Source organism: Rhinolophus sinicus, chromosome 8, assembly GCF_057876585.1.
Source record: "Rhinolophus sinicus isolate RSI-liver-muscle chromosome 8, RSI-T2T, whole genome shotgun sequence".
NCBI classification, from domain to species: domain Eukaryota; kingdom Metazoa; phylum Chordata; class Mammalia; order Chiroptera; family Rhinolophidae; genus Rhinolophus; species Rhinolophus sinicus.
Genome location: NC_142508.1, coordinates 55,565,529 through 55,583,475, shown reverse-complemented (window position 1 = coordinate 55,583,475; position 17,947 = coordinate 55,565,529). Strand labels below are relative to the sequence as shown.

The window sequence follows — 17,947 nt, the reverse complement described above, 5'->3', positions numbered from 1 at the left end:
TTGCCAAGGTCCTTCCATTAATTTTTGGTATTTTACTCTCAAGCAAGTTAATATTACAGGACATAAGACTGGAAAAACAAAATTAAGACAAGTGATACTCTTTTTTAGTTTATCAGCGAAATAGTCAATTATTTCAGAAAATGAAAACTGTTTTTTTTGTGTGTGTTTTTTTTTAGGATAAGGACTTACTTTTTTTTTTTCTTTTTCTTTCTTTTTATTGGGGAAGGGGAACAGGACTTTATTGGGGAACAGTGTGTACTTCCAGGACTTTTTTTCCAAGTCAAGTTATTGTCCTTTCAATCTTAGTTGTGGAGGGTGCCGTTCAGCTTCAAGTTGTTGTCCTTTCAGTCTTAATTGTGGAGAGCACAGCTCAGCTCCAGGTCCAGTTGTCGTTGCTAGTTGCAGGGGGCGGGGCCCACCATCCCTTGTGGGACTCGAGGAATTGAACTGGCAACCTTGTTGAGAGCCCACTGGCCCCTGTGGGAATCGAACCGGCAGCGAGTTAGGAGCATGGAGCTCTAACTGCCTGAGCCACCGGGCTGGCCCTTATGAAAATTTTTGTTTAGCTATATTTGAGTGTCTAGTACTATTAATGAATTATAAGCTGGTATCATTTTTTTCTCACCTTTTTTTGTAAGGTGTGGTATATTAAAACCCTTTAAATCATTCTCTAACGAGATATGTGCCTAAGTAGTAACTCTTCAGATTTAAAGTTCTATAAGTAGCTACCATAATGACAAATCTCTCTCTGACATTGCATTTTCCTGAAATTACATTACAGAAATCAGTCAAGAGAATTGGGGTGAATAGCCACAGAAACAGCCTTCGCAGTGAAGAGTTATCAGGACCAGTGAACAATATCAGGACCAATGGTATTTATCCAAATTCCATCCTTTATTCAGAGATTACTAGTTTTCTTTAGAGCATAGGCAGATTAAAACAAATGAAGTTGCTAACGGTTCTTTCACATGTAGAGGTTTAGTGAACCAGTCATAAACTTCCTGTGGTGCTGAAAATAAATGGGAGAAAAAAGTTTCCCGCCCCTCTGGCCCCTCCCTTGCCTCAGCCAGACCCTCAGCAGCACCCCCAGGCCACAGCCAAGCCTCACCCAGTAGGTGACCTCAGGTGCTGTAGGAGCCCTGTGTCAGGGGCTGCCACAATTCCACATGGTGATTTTTAAGTTTTCAAGGAAAATAGAGGAGTTTGGAAAGTTACTAATGAGACATCCAAAATAAATGAGGGATAAAACACAGAGCCCTCCAAAGCATGGTTTGGAAAGGACTGGAGGAACCAAAACCTAATTGAGATCGTCACCTTGAGGTAGGAAGAAGACCGTTCACCTTCTGTGCTTGACTCCTTAAAACAGCAAGATTTCACCTGTTAAGTGTTCTTAGCGACCTAGAACACTAATAGGGACTGCATTCTAGTAAACACTTAGCCTTTATCTAGACTTGGACATCAAAGGCCAGTTTGGACGTCCTGATTAATCTGAATGGAAAGTGGGACAAGGCCTAGAGTGACATGATCCACAGAGAAACAAGCTAAACCTGGGCTAATAAGATTTGTGGTTTTCCTGAATGTATTGATCAGATCAAATATAAATAGCTGGATCATTTATTTTCCTTTAATGAATAACTGTTCAAAAATTGTACAGAAATCCTGTGGGCATGGCAGATTGTTACCATGTTTCCCCCAAAATAAAACCTAACCGGAAAATAAGCCCTAGCATGATTTTTCAGGATGACATCCCCTGAACATAAGCCCTAATGTGTCTTTTGGAGCAAAAATTAATATAAGACCCGGTCTTATTTTCGGGGAAACATGGTATTTGGAGTTTGATGGGTCTTCACTCTTACTAGTTTGCATTTTGCAAGTAAGATCCCAGAAGGACTTGATCAGGTATTTGAATAATTACCTAACAAAGAGATGCCAACTGCACAACATTCTTATGTATTCACAGAGGAATTTTCTCAATATTTTGTTGGCCAAATTAATTACTTGCTCAAAAGGGATACTATGAATCTTTAGTAAATTAGGTCATTCCTTTGTTCAGACTGGGCCTCCTCTTAATTCTAAATTATTACTATATGTTTACCCCAAAATCTGTAGAATTTACAACCCTATCTCAATAAGAGTTCTTCTCAAGAAAGAAATATTCTTTTGTAATTTAGTGTTTTCAAACTGCCTCAAGATCTCGGAAGTAAGTACATCTAGGCTGAGTATTGGGGCCCCACCCCTCACTCATGCTGGTCCATACCCTTCCCTCCCAATCAAATACTTTTGACTGTTTCACATATTGAGCTTATTCATTATTCTGCTGCTTATAAAAAGGGGCTTGAAAAACCACTGACTTAGGTGGGCAAGCTGCCATAGCTAGAGGGGTCCTCAAACAGTACTGGGTCCAACACCTCCACTGTCCAGAAACTGGGAAATCGGGGCCTCCTCTGGGGGCTGGAATCCAGACGGTTTCTTCATTCAGGGGAGAAGTTATGGACAGAACCTAAAAATTGCTTCTAGACTGTAAAGAAGTGTCCAACCTAAGTAGGCAAATTATACCTTTTAATGATTGTTGTACTATAATCATTTCTGCACTTTTGGTGTTTTATAAAAACAAACCAACAAAATGAAAACACCTAAACTAACAGACAAGCCATTACAAAGACAAATGATGGAAAGATGTTTACAAATACAGTCCAGAGTTCAAGTGCAACCTATCTTAAGCAAATTCAAACTGTAATTATAGAGCAGCTAAATGGTTATTCATATTACAAAATGTTTTTTTCAGAGCATTTCTCTACACAGCATCGTCACTTGGCATTTAAAATATAACTCATTTACAAATGTTTAATTTATATACAACTTCAGGAAATATGCAATGAAATAAATGAGGGGGGAGACCAGACAGGAGAAGGGAGAAAGTAGCAGCCCCATTCTGTAAGTGTCTGCCTGGAGTTGTAGAATTCCCAAATATCAGATGCAAAGTAAGGATGGAGGAAGGATGTGGAGTGACAGTAATCACAGTGACACTGTTTTCAAATAACTATTCTTAACCCACTTCCCAAGATGGATTTTATGGAACTGTGGCTAAAACTTCCCAGACAGACTAGCAAGAGGCTACAATATAAGGATATGTCACTTTGGACACATAGGATACAACGGATATGGTATATCCATGGATGTAAGGATATCTCACCTTGGACGCAAGGATATTCATTTAGACACAGGCTGGATTTTTCTATTAAAGCAATGTTTCAGATCTTTGTTGTAACAGAAAATGAGGCAACAGACATATCTGCCTGGTTTAAAAGACTGGGAAATAATTTAGTCCAAACAAGCCCGGTATACGTAACTTAAGGCACTGGGGTGGGGCAGAACGAGCCCTTTCCAGTAAGCTTGGGGCTGACGTGGGGGCATCACTGATGGAGGCTCTTCAGATTTCCCATTATCCACTTGGCTTCCAGTGGGAGAGGAGATGTAAGGCAGGCAGAGGATGAGACTGGCATTACCAGTTTGCATTTTGTAAATGACTAAGCAACAGAGGCAGGTAGCACATAAATATGGGGGTTTTGAGAATAAATCAAAACCCATACAATAAGGTTCAATTTCCTCTGGTTCTACTACAAAAATAGGACAAAGGGAGGGAGGGAAAGAGGAAGAAGAGTATCGGAGAAGGGAGAGGAGAGAATGGGGGCAGGAGAGAGGATGAAGGACTTTCAAACGGTGCTTATTCACAGGGATTTGTATTGTGGCAACTCAGAGGAGTCTGTGAGTGGAGATGGGAATAACAACTCTGCTCACTGTGAGGAACGGCAGGGCAGGTCTTGGGAACACATGGGTCTCCAATGTGTGGGGCCTGTTTTCCTGCTTGGCCTCCTTGAGAACACACTTTTGGGTATTCATGGGAGGTCTCGGCTCCCTGGCTGTGAGTTTGGCTTTGTAGCTTTGCATTCCCTGTTTCTGCAAAAGCCGCAAGGTGGTGAGACGGGGAACACTGTTGGGGTTGGGAGGGCAGAGCAGGTTTGTGTCAGGCAGGAGGGGCCAGTGCAGGCAGCGCCGCTCAGGATTGGCCAGCAGGGATGTCCTGGCTCCCGGGGGAGCGAAAGGCTGTGTGCAGCTGACCTTAAGGTGCTTGGCCAGCTCAATGGGGCTCTTTCCATCATTTCTGTCAACTGTTTTCAATCCATATGCACAAGCCACATACTCATCCTTTCCCACACTCAGCACCTTCTCTTCTGGCTGCAAGAGAAAGTTCTTACTCTTCTGATCCAGAACATCCAAGCTGTTTGGGACTGAAGCCTTCAGGGGAGGCAGAACTAAAAGGGCTTTGGAAGTCAAGGCGTCTGAGATAGGGGGACCTCTGTCAGGGCCTCCGCTGGGGTCCTTGCCCCCAGTCTCAGGGGTGGCCCACTCTTCCATGCACCAAATAAACTCCGTTATTTGCAGACTTTTTTTCTCTCTCTGACTGTAGGAGGGTAAGCAGATCTTGCTAATCTCCCTGGCAGCAGTGGCGGAACCTTGGGGGAGTCTCTGAGTCTGGGAGGGGCTGCCTTGAGACATCTCTGAGCCTGCCTCCTCCAAATTCGTGGCCAGAGACTGAGGCTTGGTCTCAGGGCTCCCTTGGGAGAGACTGATACAGAGTAAGCAGCTGCTGGCACTTCCTCCCACCTTCGCTTTTTTAAGCTTCTTCCTGGGCCAGATGCAGGCAGTTGGACAAGTCCTTCCCCAGCCATGAACCTGCAAATAAAGCAGCGTGCTACTGTCAGCTGAGCTGCCCAAACTCTAGCCGCCCCAACTATGGCCACGTCCCCATGTTGGCCATTCTATTTGAACTGATATTTTTCTTTAAATAGACTTATCTTTTTGTTTTCTTTCAACCTTTACTACCTACTTCAGGCTCATACTAACGCAATAATATTTGTAAATCCGCAATACTAGCAATAGAATTTGTTAATACTAAGATACTAAGCAAGTATTTGTAAATGGCCACCTTGATGTGCTGACTGTATTTTTTCAGATGTACATTGAATGAATTTGGAACTATTACATACAAATAAAGTCACAACGGTCCATCCTTGTCCCTTCCTACCAGGCCTCCTTGTACTTCTTGTACCAGGCTTTGTTTCCCATCCCGAGGGAGAACGCTGCAGGGAGGGGCCGGAGGGAGAGGATGAGCAGAGGCAGGGCCATTCCAACAACCCTTCACTGCGTATTTCAAAGTAGTTCTCTTCAGTAGTAAAATGAGCCCTCTAAACTTCTATTTTAAATTTTTAAATAGGACTGTCTATAGCCCTGACTTATCTGGCAGGGGAGTGTGCATACGGAAGGCCATAAATGCTTCAGGTGGCAGTGGGGGGGCGGTACAGTAGAGAGAGTGTTAGAGCAGGGCTCTTGAAGACATGATTCTTTCAACTGTCCGGTGGACTTGGGTGAGTCAGTCTGCCTCATCTTGGCCGCAGTTTCCGTATTTATAAAATAAACCAAGAGGATCAGGATTTCTCAACCTTGGCACTACCGACATTTGGGGCTTGTTAATGGACTCTACATTTGTGTCCCTCCAAAATTCCTATGTTGAAACCCTAATCCCATGTGTGATGGTATTTTGGAGGTAATCAGGGTTAGATGATGTTAAGAGTGTTCAGCCCTCATGATGGGATCAATGTACTTATAAGAAGAGGAGGAGATAAGGAAATCTCTCTCTCTTGCCCGGCCCCTTCTACTTGTATGCACACAGGAAGGCCATGTGAGGGCATAACCAGGAAGAGGGCTCTCACCAAGAACCCAACCATGCTGGCACCCTGATCTTGGACTTCCACGCTCTAGAACTGTGAGATGTAACTGTCTGTTGCTTAATCCACCCTATCTATGCTATTCTGTTAAAGCAGCCCAACTAAGATAGGGCTGGATGATTCCTTGTGGTAGGTGCGGTCCTGGGTATTGTAGGATGTGGAGCAGCACCTCTGGCATGGACCCATTAGATGCCAGTAGCATCCCCTGCCCCTTACCCCCAGTTGTGATATTGCCAAGTGGTGCCCGAGAATCACTGGATTAGACCAAATTCCCTTATAGTTCTAAAGTTAGGATTCTATTTTTGATTTGAAGAATATTTGAAGAATAAATTCACAGGGTTCTGAGTGGAACCTCTAGGAAAGAACTCTCAGGAAGTTTGGTAGTTAAGGAGCTGGAGTCCAGATCTTGGCCACTGGCTGGCTGACCATCGGTACATTACTTCACCTTTTGGATGCCTCAGTATCCTTGTCCAAAAAGTGAGACTGTTCGTAATACCTGCCGCATAGGGCGATTGTGAGGTGGAATGGAGATGCGCATGAAGCATTTAGCACTGTGCTTGCCAATACTAGGTGGCCATAAATACTAAATAAAAGGTACTACTAATCTCATTATTAATATCTTGCCTCTGTTCCAAAGGTTTCTATATTTCATTGATGACACATTTTTTGGTAATAGTAACTATTTTTGAAAAACAAGTAAAAGAAAAGGCTTGCATCAAAACACTGATGTGTAAGGGAGCTAACTCAAGAAGGTACTCACTGCTTCTTCCCATCCAGTTCCAATAAGAAATTCATTGGCTTTTTCATCTTGTTCAAGTGTAATGTCACTGATATTGAGAAGACAACAAACATGATTCTTTTCTCTTTTTTCATCTGGACAAGTGTAGCTTAATTCAGTTCCTTCTGTGCTTTGAATTTCATTATTTTCGCTATTTTCTAACTCAGTCTCATTTTTCTGGCAGAGATCCATTACTGTGATTACTATGGTGGTTGCTTAAAGTTTTTAACATCTTCTTCCTGTAGTTTGAAACGCGGATTGAATTGTTTTTAATATTCATTTTTTTAAAAAAGCAATTCAATAATTCAATATCTTCTTCAAGACATTCAGAAATAAACTGAGAAGAAATATAAAACCACCCATTGTCAACTATTGACATTATCAAAGATAAGGCTAATTTTAATTACAGACTAATGGATTTAATTAAAGATCAAAGTTGGGAGTGAAGAAAAGAGGAGAGGAAGATGTTAGCACAGCCTCTATCCCTCGTGATGGGGTACAGACTACTGTAAGTAAAGTAGGTTTAAGCATCCCTACCCTCCACTCCAAAAATGTCCAAATGATATTGTGCTAACATGAAGAGAATCGCGGTGGGTGTGTGTCACTAATGCACCCCAGTCTCCTCCTCTTTCCCTTCCCAACAACTCTGGATATCGGCTTGGGGATCCTTAGGCTTCTGCAGAAACTGGTGGAGCATGTAGTCTGAACTAAGTCAATCGGTTCATTCTAATTCATCGTATATGACTGGTGTCCTTATAAAAAGCGGACATTTGGATGTAGAAGCATGCATAGAGGGAAGAAGATGTGAAGAGACACAGGGAGAAGATGGCCATCTACAAGCCAAGAAAGGAGGCCTGCACAGATCCTCCCCTTGTAGCCGTCAGAAGGAATCAACCCCTGCCGACACCCTGATTTTGGGTTTAAGCCTCTAGAACTGTGAGACAATAAGCCACCCAGTCTGTAGCCTTTTGTTATGGCAGTCCTAGGAAATTAGTACAGTGGATGGTGGTGACAGTGATGATGGTGGTGATGGTAATGATGATGATGATGATACTATCTATCTTTAATTAATGCTTTTCCAGGTTGAAAAATGGGACTTGGCATTCATAATCCAGTCAAAGGGTTAAGAAGGTTATAATCCTGATTATGAGCACAGACCACTCCCGTGCCAAACAGCCAGGGTTCCAATCCTATTTATTAGCTGCATGACCTTGGGTAAGTTACTTTTCTGGGTCTGTTTGCTCATCTATGAAAAGAGCATGATTATCATACCTTCCCACAGATGAGTTCCTCCTGGGGACCCCACAAGCTGCATAGATGAACTCTAATGCAGGGGTGTCCAAACTGTGGCCCTCGGGCCAACTGTGGCCCGCGATCCATTTTTTATTGTCCCGCAGGAAATTCCAAAAATATATTTAGTTTACTTAAATAAACCAGGTGAGGCAATACGTACTTCACCTCGAGTAAGTGGCCAGGCTGTTTGTGTATTTTACCGCATATGGCCCTTGGTGAAAAACGTTGAAAAAAGTTTGGACACCCCTGCTCTAATGCCTAAGCAGTGACTGACAATGATCCAGCTGAGTGCTAAAGAACAGCCAGTGCCTTCTTGAGGAAGTTCTTGCTTGTAATGAGTCCACTGGGGATCATACACCTTGCTTTCTCTCACCCCAAGAAACCCACATTTTTCATTTTCCGTTGAGGTGAAGGTAAGTAACTGTTTATAACAGTATCTGTTCAATTACTATTTCAGCTTTTTCACTTAGGCTTAAAGTGGCATTTTGATGGTAATAAAGTTCCATTTACCTATGGAAGGTCAAATATCTTTGGACATTCTAATCTTTTTACAATATGACATCAGAGGAAAGGAATGAGATCTGAAAGGAAGAAACTTCTATTACGAGTAACTAAAAACTAGAAGGGCTATTTTGGTTACAAACAGAAACAAGATTAAGGACCTGACAGATTGTACAAACCAGCCCAATCCTTTCATATTATGAAATTTCACTTCAGTCACTGCCCAGGACAAAGAAGCTCCTAAACCTTGTACTCTTCTGAATTACAACTACATTTGTACCCCCAAAACCCCACAGACTTAATACGCATGTATATAATTCGAAAGGGGAAAAGCAGAGAATCAAAAGCAAAGCTGTTCATTAAATCATAAAACAAACTTAAACTTGAGGTTATTATAGTAATGAAATAGATACTGCTTAGGAGAGATTAAAGAGCTTTAGAATGTTCAAATCAGTAAGAAAAATGTTCTGTGCTTGAAGTATCTCCACTGACAAGGCATTCACTACTTAGAGACCCTGCTCAAATGCAAAGTGCTCTAATTTACTGGTTCTCAAACTTGGCTACACCTTGGAATCATCTGGGGAGCTTTACGAAAAATAAAAATACCCAGACCCCACCCACAAAGATTCTGATTCTAACCGGTCTGAGCACAGCCTTGCCTTCATGATTTTTCAAATCACCCGAGGTGATTCTAAAACCTGGCAAACTTAGAGAACTACTGCTCTGTTAGAAAGTTCTTCCTTATATTGAACCAACACTGCTTTCCCTGTCGTTTTACCATCCTCTACTCCTTGGTCCTAGTTTCGCCCTCCACAGCAAGGCTCAGTGATGGGAAGCCTTCCCATCCATGGATGGGGTTCAGGAGGTCTATGATGCCTCTGAAGATGCTCAATCAGTTTTTCAGGGAAGGGCCGGCCTCAGTTACAAGCAGTCTGTCCCTACAAAAGGTTGAAGAATCATTGATCCAGAGATAGCCCATTGCCTCAGCCTCCTGACAGCCCTATGCAAAAGTTCCATTGTATTCTTTTCTCTTTCAGGTTAACCATCCCCAGCACCTTCTACTATTAGGTTGGTGCAAAAGTAATCACAGTTTTTGCAATTAAACCTTTTAAACCACAACTACTGTTGTACCAACCTAATACTTCCCACATGCCTTGAGAATTTTGAAATCTGAGGGAAAGTCTTTATCTCTGCCTCTTTCTCTGTATATCCAGAGAGAGGAACAGCAGAGGCCCAGGATGCAATATTGGGTAAGCCCCTATTTTGGAGTCAGTAGAGTTGGACCGAGTGAGGGCACCATTAGAGGTCCTAGTCACATGATATTACAAAGTGCCAAAAGAAACCCAGGTAACAGTAATAATGTAGTAATAAAACTTATTGTTACATAGCTCTATGTGCCAGGCACTATTATAAGCACTTTACACATTTGTTATAAATTCTACATTTTTACAAGTACTTTACTTATTTTATGGGGGATCATGGGAACTATACTGACTCCTTATGACTGAAAACTAAGAATCATCTTGGAGTCAGTACACACAGTATTCTTAGTCAAATGGTCAGACTCCTCCATACCAGATTGCTAGGTGGTCCTCTGGAACCCTGGTGTTCTTCAAGCTGGATGAAAATGCTCCACTGCTAAAACAACATTGGCAGTCTTTTCCTAATTAGAAAAAAGATTCAGTTAGTGGAAAGAATGGTCTTAATTTTACGTTTTCCTCCTAAAAATGTGCCTTCAAGTTTTATTGGCCATTCTTGTCTTCCAGCTCATATAAGAAATGACAAATAGAAATGCACAAGAAGCAATCGAAGATCCTAAAAGAGTAGATATGTGACTTCTTACAAATTACATGCAGTTTGACTTTTATGTTGAAATGCAGAAATCTGTATTGATATGACACACTTGTTTTCTGTAAAATTATGCCTGCTTTACAGATTTGAAGTAAATCAATACCTCATGCTATTCCACTTCTTGACTTCCCATGAGCTTTACAACCTGATTCAATTTGAGAATCACTGTTATAAAGCATACATCAAAATCCTTATTAATGTTTTCCAAGAAAATCACATTACGGAAACACGAAGATCATAATGAAAATGCTACCATGGGAAAATGCATTTGTACTTGCAACTAGGAAATTGGATTTGGAGCACAAAGCAGGAAGGCACACAGACGTAGGCCACAAGGTATTAAGGGCTATGATGTGTGCTACTGAAGGGACTCAAACCAAAATGTACAAAGAAGAAAATGTATCCAAAAGTGCATGCTTGGATAAATAAGAATAAACCCAAGGAAAAACTGATCAAGGAACTTAAGATATTTTGGAAATGAAATAAAGAAGATGAATAAGAGTCTATGAAACAGAGCCTATGGAAATTCATTATGATCTAGAAAAATATCTCTTCGAGTAGCATTTAAAGACAGAAATGGAAAGGAAATGATCAGAAAAACACAAAACTGTAACATAGTTTTATTTTATTTTACCAATTAAACATAAGCAATTATGATTTGCTTCAAAATAATCCTGAAAGGAGTATGGGAAGTGTGGGGGTTGTGGGGGTTGGGCTTAGAGATTATATGATGAAATAAAAGTGGCCATAAATTGGCTGTTTGTTGTAGATGGGTATGAGGACATGGAGGTTAACTGTATTCTTCACTTTACTTTTATGTAAGCGTGAAGTCTTCCATAACAAAAACTTTTAAGCCATTATGTTATCAGAACGGTTCAAGAGATGAAATGTGAGATAATGGTGAAGGTGAGTGTACAATGAATCTTCACAGTAAGTCAGCTGAAATAAATGCATCAAAGAATAGACAACACAGTTTGTATAATTTTAAGTTAGAATAAAAACTTTGCACAAGGACTTATGGAAAAAGAACAGGTGTACCACAAAGGTATAAAAAAATCAGAGAATAGAGTTTATGAAGATGATTTAGACAACTCTATCAGTATTTGTCCAATTACTCTTAAGTCAAAGTACCCAAGGCAATCTCACTGAATTTACTGCACTGCAAAAGGAAGGCTAGAAATGAAGGAGAAAAAAAAAGACATTACCTTTTGGATCTCTGATACTGTATTATGATCATGCAGATTTTTAATTAACTGAGAAGTACAGAGACTACCAATTGCCTCTTTGTTATACATCTTGCAAAATCAATGTAGCTTTAACACCCAAACCAATCTGTAACTTAGAATACAAAGCATCCTGCTCCTGAAATGAACAAAGACTTCTATTAAATTATAAAGGGCCAGTGGCAGAGGCATACCAATATTACAATGGAGTCCAGAAAAAGGCACATTTTATGTTGCTGATCTCATGCATGTGTTGTATAAAAGTTAAAATGGGATGGGAGGGGGTGAAATGAATGTAAACTAAGGACAATGACCATATCTACTACTTGCAAAATAAGTAATGTTGCATAAAGTAAAACCTATGTAAAAAAAAGAGACCACATGACCAAGAACACAAATTTCCAAAAGGCTAGTAGATGATGAGAAACTAAGGGATAGCAGAAGACACAAGAAGAGACAGAAGGATGCCATATTAGTATAGAAAGGTACTTTGTATTTCTTTGATCAAGAGGGTGATAATGTGGTTATTTTATCATTTCAATGAAAGTGAAGTTAGAAATGGATCTAGGTTAAAAGGTTAAAAATAATTGCAAACACCGGATTACTTTTGCACCAACCTAATATTTTAAAAAGCCCAATAAAACTCTGAATTTTTTATTTGTAGTTTGTTTGCCCTAGATATGGCTCAAGCTGCCAGGTTCTTTTTGGAAAAGGGTTGCCCTGGCAGGCTTACCAGGGTACACTTCAGTTTGGCATGGCACTGTCTGTTAGCTTCCACTACCTAGTATTAATCTAGACAGGCAATGTTATGCTGCAATAACAAACAATTCTAATTTTCCCCCCAGTGATGAAAAAACAATGAAAGTTTATTTCTAACATATGCTACATGTCTATCATATGTCATGGACTCTGTTCCATATTATCCTCACTCTGGAATTGAACTAACAGAGGCACCATAATGGGGAAACCATAGCCAACTCTGAGGGCGAATATAGGGAATCACAAACTGACTCTTAGATGCTTTTGCCTGGAAGTAATATAAGACTTCAATCCCCAGGCCATTAGCTGTAACAATTCACAAAGCATTGGCTAACTTTAAGGAGAAGAGTGGATTACACTTCCTCTTAAATCTCCAGAGGGAAAAGGAAGCCAGATTTTGGTGACCAGTAGTAATGTCTTGGTACTACATTAGTCTGCTATTATCAGATGCGTCATGCAAAGCAAACAGTTCTTATGTATTAAGAACGTTATTACCTAAAATGTGGACATTAATGGTCCTTGAAGACAGTCCAGGGCCCCCGGGAATGGGAAGTTGTAGATATTGGAAAGGTAAGGCTATGTGCCTACAGCATGATAATTCTTTTCTTAAAACTTTTTTCAATTCTTTGGATTCTAAAATGTATAGAGGGTGCCAAAATTGTATACACATTTTAAGAAAGGAAAAAACTGTATTAAAATTGTAATACTCAATATATACCGATAACAAAGATGAATATAAGTCATGTGTATACATTTTTTTGGCACCCCGGTATATGAAAATATAAAGGGCTAAGAATAAATAGATAGACAATCTTAAAGAAGAAGTTGGAAGTATAACTGCTGAATATCAAGATTAGAATCTAGACCAGGATTTCTTATCGATGTGTACTGACAAGCTGGTTTTAAACTTTAGTAGGAAATGCAAAGGAACTACAATAGGTATAACAATTGTGCAAATAAAGAATAAAGTGGAGGAATCACACTACCCAGTTCTAAAAACCACCATAGAGCTACAGGAATCAGTATGATATTGGTGAATGGAGAGACACATAGATCAATGGGCCAGAATAGGGAGCCCAAAAATATACTCACACAAACACAACCAATTGATCTTCGACAAAGATGCAAAAATAATTAAATGCAGAAAGGATAGTCTTTTCAACTATAGTGTTCCAATCACTGGCCATCCAGATGCCAAATTTTTTTTAACTCAAAATTGATCCTAGATCTAAATATAAATCATAAAACTATATAACTTTTAAAAGAAAACAGAAAATCTTCATGACCTGGGGTCAGGCATTATTGTTAGACATGCTTAAGTACTTTTAATAACTGAGAACTTATTACTTTACATGCTTCTTTTCATTCCAGCAGCAGCTTTAAGACTAGAATGTTCTCAAATCAAGACATCTGCAAGCCTGCAAATTTTGCTACTTTCCTGGCGTTCCTCCCAAACACAGCATATGATAATGCCAAAAATATCTGAAGACAGCTATCATTTCTTCAGACAAGAATCTCAAATTCCCTTATCTTAAGAATGCAGTTACTTGTCAATGTCTTTAAAATGTAGTATCTGGAAATGAGGGCAATACTTTAAATTCAGTCTGTCTAGAAGTGTCTGTTTGAAATCTGACTCCCTTTGATCTGAAATCTACATCTATGAATTCAACAAAGATGGCTATGTTTTTTTGAAACTCTATATACCAATCTTGATTAACACTGAGCTTGAGGTCAACTACAACTTCTAGATTTTTTTTTCACATGAATTGTTAATAATCCCTTCTTCTTCAGTTCATATCCATGATGCTGATTTCCTTTAATTTTTTTTTTTTTTTAGCTAGCTGTGGGGACGGAGCCAGTAGTGCGGTTTCCAGGCTCTCGGCCTCACGTGGAAAGGTGCTGGCTTGGGTAGTAAATGGCCATCAACTGTTATTGGATGGCTATCAGCTGTGGCTAGTTGGCTGTCAGCTGTAACCAGTGAGCCACTGGCCACTAATATAACTGGCTACACTAGCAGAAAATGGGGGCTAGCAAGAAGATGGTGGTTGAGCTAGCAAGAGGTGGAGTAAGGGTTGCGGATCGTGTGGCTCCTGTTTCCTGTTTCTCCCACCCAGCCGCCAGCGAGACTATAGTGATATGACTCCCCTATCTATGGCTCCGTGTATGTTCCTTTTTGGCCTCACCATATCCTGCATTCTTATGTGGGGAGCGGGAGCACAGACCCTGCATGAGTCCCCACGTGACACTAGCTGTTGACATCCAAATATATCAGATCCTTTCTAAAATCTTTTTGGGGTGGTCCAAAGACCATCATCCCAACCTGCTTAGATAATTCTGAATCTGACATCCTACAGTTTGGCCATTTCTTCCCATTCCCACTTTAAGACTCCATTAATTCAATGGACGTATCTTCTGTAACTTCATTTAAATCACTGATACAAATGTTGGCGAGGAAAGGGTAAAGGACAATGCCCTGTGGATATTCCTAGTACTTGGGTGTTTACTAATTATCCAACCAGCTGTAAGTTCACCTCACTCTACAATGATCTGTCCTACATTTCTAAATTTCATCTATAGGATGCCTGATCCATCAATTTAGGCAATCCTAATGAAACAAAAACAAATCTTACCAAGAGTTAAGGAAGTTTACAGGTACTTCCTTATTAATTAATTTACAGGACTTCCTTAAATTAATGGCTATTAATTTCTTTTTACATTTATTGTCTACATTAGGGATGAAGAACATGTTCCAATTGTCAGTTCCAAACAAGTAGTGGCTACCTAGGGTGTTGTATTGAGAAGGATCTTAAGACTTGGCCACTAGAGGAAAGAGTTCTGTGATTGATTAATGATGTCTGTTAGGGAATAAACATAGAAGAGTGTGGTAGTACATGAGCCATACACAGTATTTGCCATTGCTGTCAATATAGTCAGACTACAAAAGCCTTACCATAGATTCCTACACTTGGTGGGGGGAATGTTGATGGTCAGGAGAGGTGAAAAACCCAGGGTGTTTAAGTCAAAAGCTGGCTGTTTATGTCAAAGGCAGGCTGAAATTCTTCAAAACTCCTTACTACTTCCCTGGCTCTACACCCTGTCTCCACACCTCCCCCCATCTTCCTAGAAGTTTGAAGTTTCAAGGAATTTTTAATCTATGTCAGAATTTCAGCCAGGGAAAGATGGGTTTCTGGCAGCCTCACTCGGAATTCTGAATGGATGTTCCAGTGGATCCTTCTCAATGTGTTGAATAAAGAAATCAGTGAATAGAAACATTGTTAGCCGCAGCGGAAGTTAACTTTCTTAATACAAAGCTAAGTAAGCTTCGTTCCTGTGAACTGGTTAAATAGGTCTTGAAGATTGGCTGGAGCATGCTGACCCCTGGTAATACAGTTTCTAAAGGAAAAACGACATTGGGACTTCAATCTAATTCACAATTTTGGAACAGTCTGACAAGGAGTTGAACCTTTGCCTCAAAGTTGAAGCACATACACCACCCAACTTGTACAATTTGTTCACATTTTCAAGAGCATAAATCTTATCTCCCCACGTTTACTATTTGTGCCTTGTGCTTATTATGTGCCCACAGAGCACAGCAGCTTTGATTGTTCATAGAATGATTCCTAGGCGGGTGGTTCCCACAGCTATTTCTTTGGATCGGACCAGTTCTACTACAATCCCAGTCTCCAACTCTTCGGTTTTTTCCACTCACATTCATTTATTCACTAACTGCCTATTATTAGATGCCCAACACTGGCAATAAAATAATAAAACAATGCCCGTCTTCCCAGCTCTCACACAGCTTACAATCTATATAAAAACATGTCATCAAACACATACACCCAACCTGTCCCTCCTAAAGCTCAGGCACCTCACACCTGGCTCTTCTCTTCCCTGCAGCCTCCTCCCCTTCTTCCAAGAGCCATCCTTCTTCCTCATCTACCTCCTCTCCTTCCTCCAGTAGTTCCTACCATAACACAAAAGATACCTTCTCTTCTTTCAAGAGCTAACCCCTCCAGCAAAACATCCTTATTTACCCCACCAAGCCCCTCCCCTCCCTCCATTGGCTCCTCCCTCACGATGCCACGCCCTTTCAACGGCTCCTCCCACTGCCCCACCCATTTCGTGCTGCTGCTCCCCAGGCCGCGCTACCTCTCCCTTTCGCCTCTCCGCCTCAGAGCGCAGCTTTTCGAACTGGGCAGGCCTCTCGCTCTGCCGCCCGTGGAGTGGTGCGGGGCTTTGCTCCGGACGCGGGGAAGCTGCCGCCGCTGCTCACACCCTCACGTGGGGCCAGTGGGGTGGAAGATCCCGAGGCAGCTTAGTCCTCGCTGGTAGGTAAGGGCGACAGTTGCCCTGGGTTACGACGCGCTGGGGCGGGCCCGCGGAGGTTCGTAGCGGAAGTTACGTAGGGCCCACCTCGTTCAACAAAACTGAGCGCGGACGGCGACGCTGGCTGATGGCGGTGGACGTGTGCTGACTGCAGGGTCTGCGTGGCCGCCCACCTTCCAGTGCGTTTGAGGAGCTCGTGGCCGGCTGCAAGCACCGGAGGCTGCGTTACCAGGTACTGTGTAGCCTTAAGCCCCGTTCGGGGAAATAAAGTAGGGGCTGTTTGCCGGCGGGACCCTGGAGTTAGAGAGGGAGGACCCTTTGGACCAGCTTTCCCTCAGACACCGGGCCTCTCACCCTACACTCTGTTGTCCTGGGGACGGAGGATGATTCTGAGGGAGTGCCCCGTGCGCATTGCAGGATAGTTAGTAGCATCCCTGGCCTCCACCTACGAGACGCCACCTAAAAATGTCCCCAGCTTTGCCAGCTGTCCCCATATCGCCCCTTCCCCATGAGAACGACGGTGCTAAGGTGACGCAGGCCAAAAGCTTCATACTAGTAGGATCCATTGTTGTTTAACTTTCGGCGCCTGCTTACGTGGCTGGGCAGTCCTGTAATAGTTTGAATCCGCTGGTGGTATCAACTAGCTTTTATGGAACTTGTGTAGCAGTACAACTCTGTGAAGTGGGTATTGGCGTGTTATACAAATGAAGAAATGTAGCCTCGCGTCCTTAAATCAACTGAGTAACTCCTTGAAGACAGTGCAAGGCTACCCCTTCCTGCCCTCCCACTTTTGGTGCCGGTTACTTTTGAGCATCTCCAGGTGTAGCAGGGATGGGAACATATGCCACAGGTCAGGCATTAGGTGGTAGAGCCTGGACCCAACTCAGGTCTGATTCCAAAGCCCTTACGCTTTCTGGTTTTAGAAGGGTATTTCTGCTGTAGAAAAATATTAGAATATATCATTGTGATTATAAGGAGTTTGGAAAGATATTACTGCTTCGTACAGTGCAGTATTAATTAGCCTTTAAATAAGTCCGTGGAAAGACTTTTATATAATATAAATATATTACATTGTTCTAAGATGTTAGAACAAAGTACTTTTCTAGAATATGACTTTTTTTAAGGTATAATTTTCTTTACCTAAAATACACATATTTGGATCCTTTGTCTTTCACAACCTGGAATAGTATGCCTGCATGTTTCTAAAAATAAATGTACATAAAACAATACCTCATCGCATTTTTGTGTGTGCGTATTAAAACTTTAAAAATTTTAATCCTAAATTTAAACAGTAGCAAAGGATGTGATCTCCAGAGTATCATAAATGTTTGCATTTTAAAATGTTACATTATTCTTTTAAGTCCTGAAAGAAATCTTAGTGGCAGTTTGATATCCATTAACATCTATTTAAAAATACATGAATAGGGTTG

At 41.3% G+C, this 17,947-nt stretch overlaps 1 protein-coding gene across 2 annotated transcripts; it reads right to left on the bottom strand.

Annotated features, from left to right (window-relative positions):
- Nucleotides 1–216: 216 nt before the first annotated feature.
- Nucleotides 217–16,477, bottom strand: C8H16orf46 (chromosome 8 C16orf46 homolog). 2 transcript variants are annotated; one of them, XM_019711088.3, is made up of 4 exons: nucleotides 16,341–16,477; nucleotides 9,934–10,021; nucleotides 6,547–6,803; nucleotides 217–4,734 (listed from the first exon to the last, which is right to left on the bottom strand). In XM_019711088.3, exons 3-4 carry the CDS (start codon nucleotides 6,754–6,756, stop codon nucleotides 3,754–3,756), a joined length of 1,191 nt encoding a protein of 396 aa, XP_019566647.3. In that variant the 5' UTR covers nucleotides 6,757–6,803; nucleotides 9,934–10,021; nucleotides 16,341–16,477; the 3' UTR covers nucleotides 217–3,753. The 2 variants fall into 2 exon arrangements, with proteins under 2 accessions (XP_019566647.3, XP_074170632.2); XM_074314531.2 differs by lacking the exons at nucleotides 9,934–10,021; nucleotides 16,341–16,477 and adding an exon at nucleotides 9,137–9,906.
- Between the last annotated feature and the right edge of the window lie 1,470 nt (nucleotides 16,478–17,947).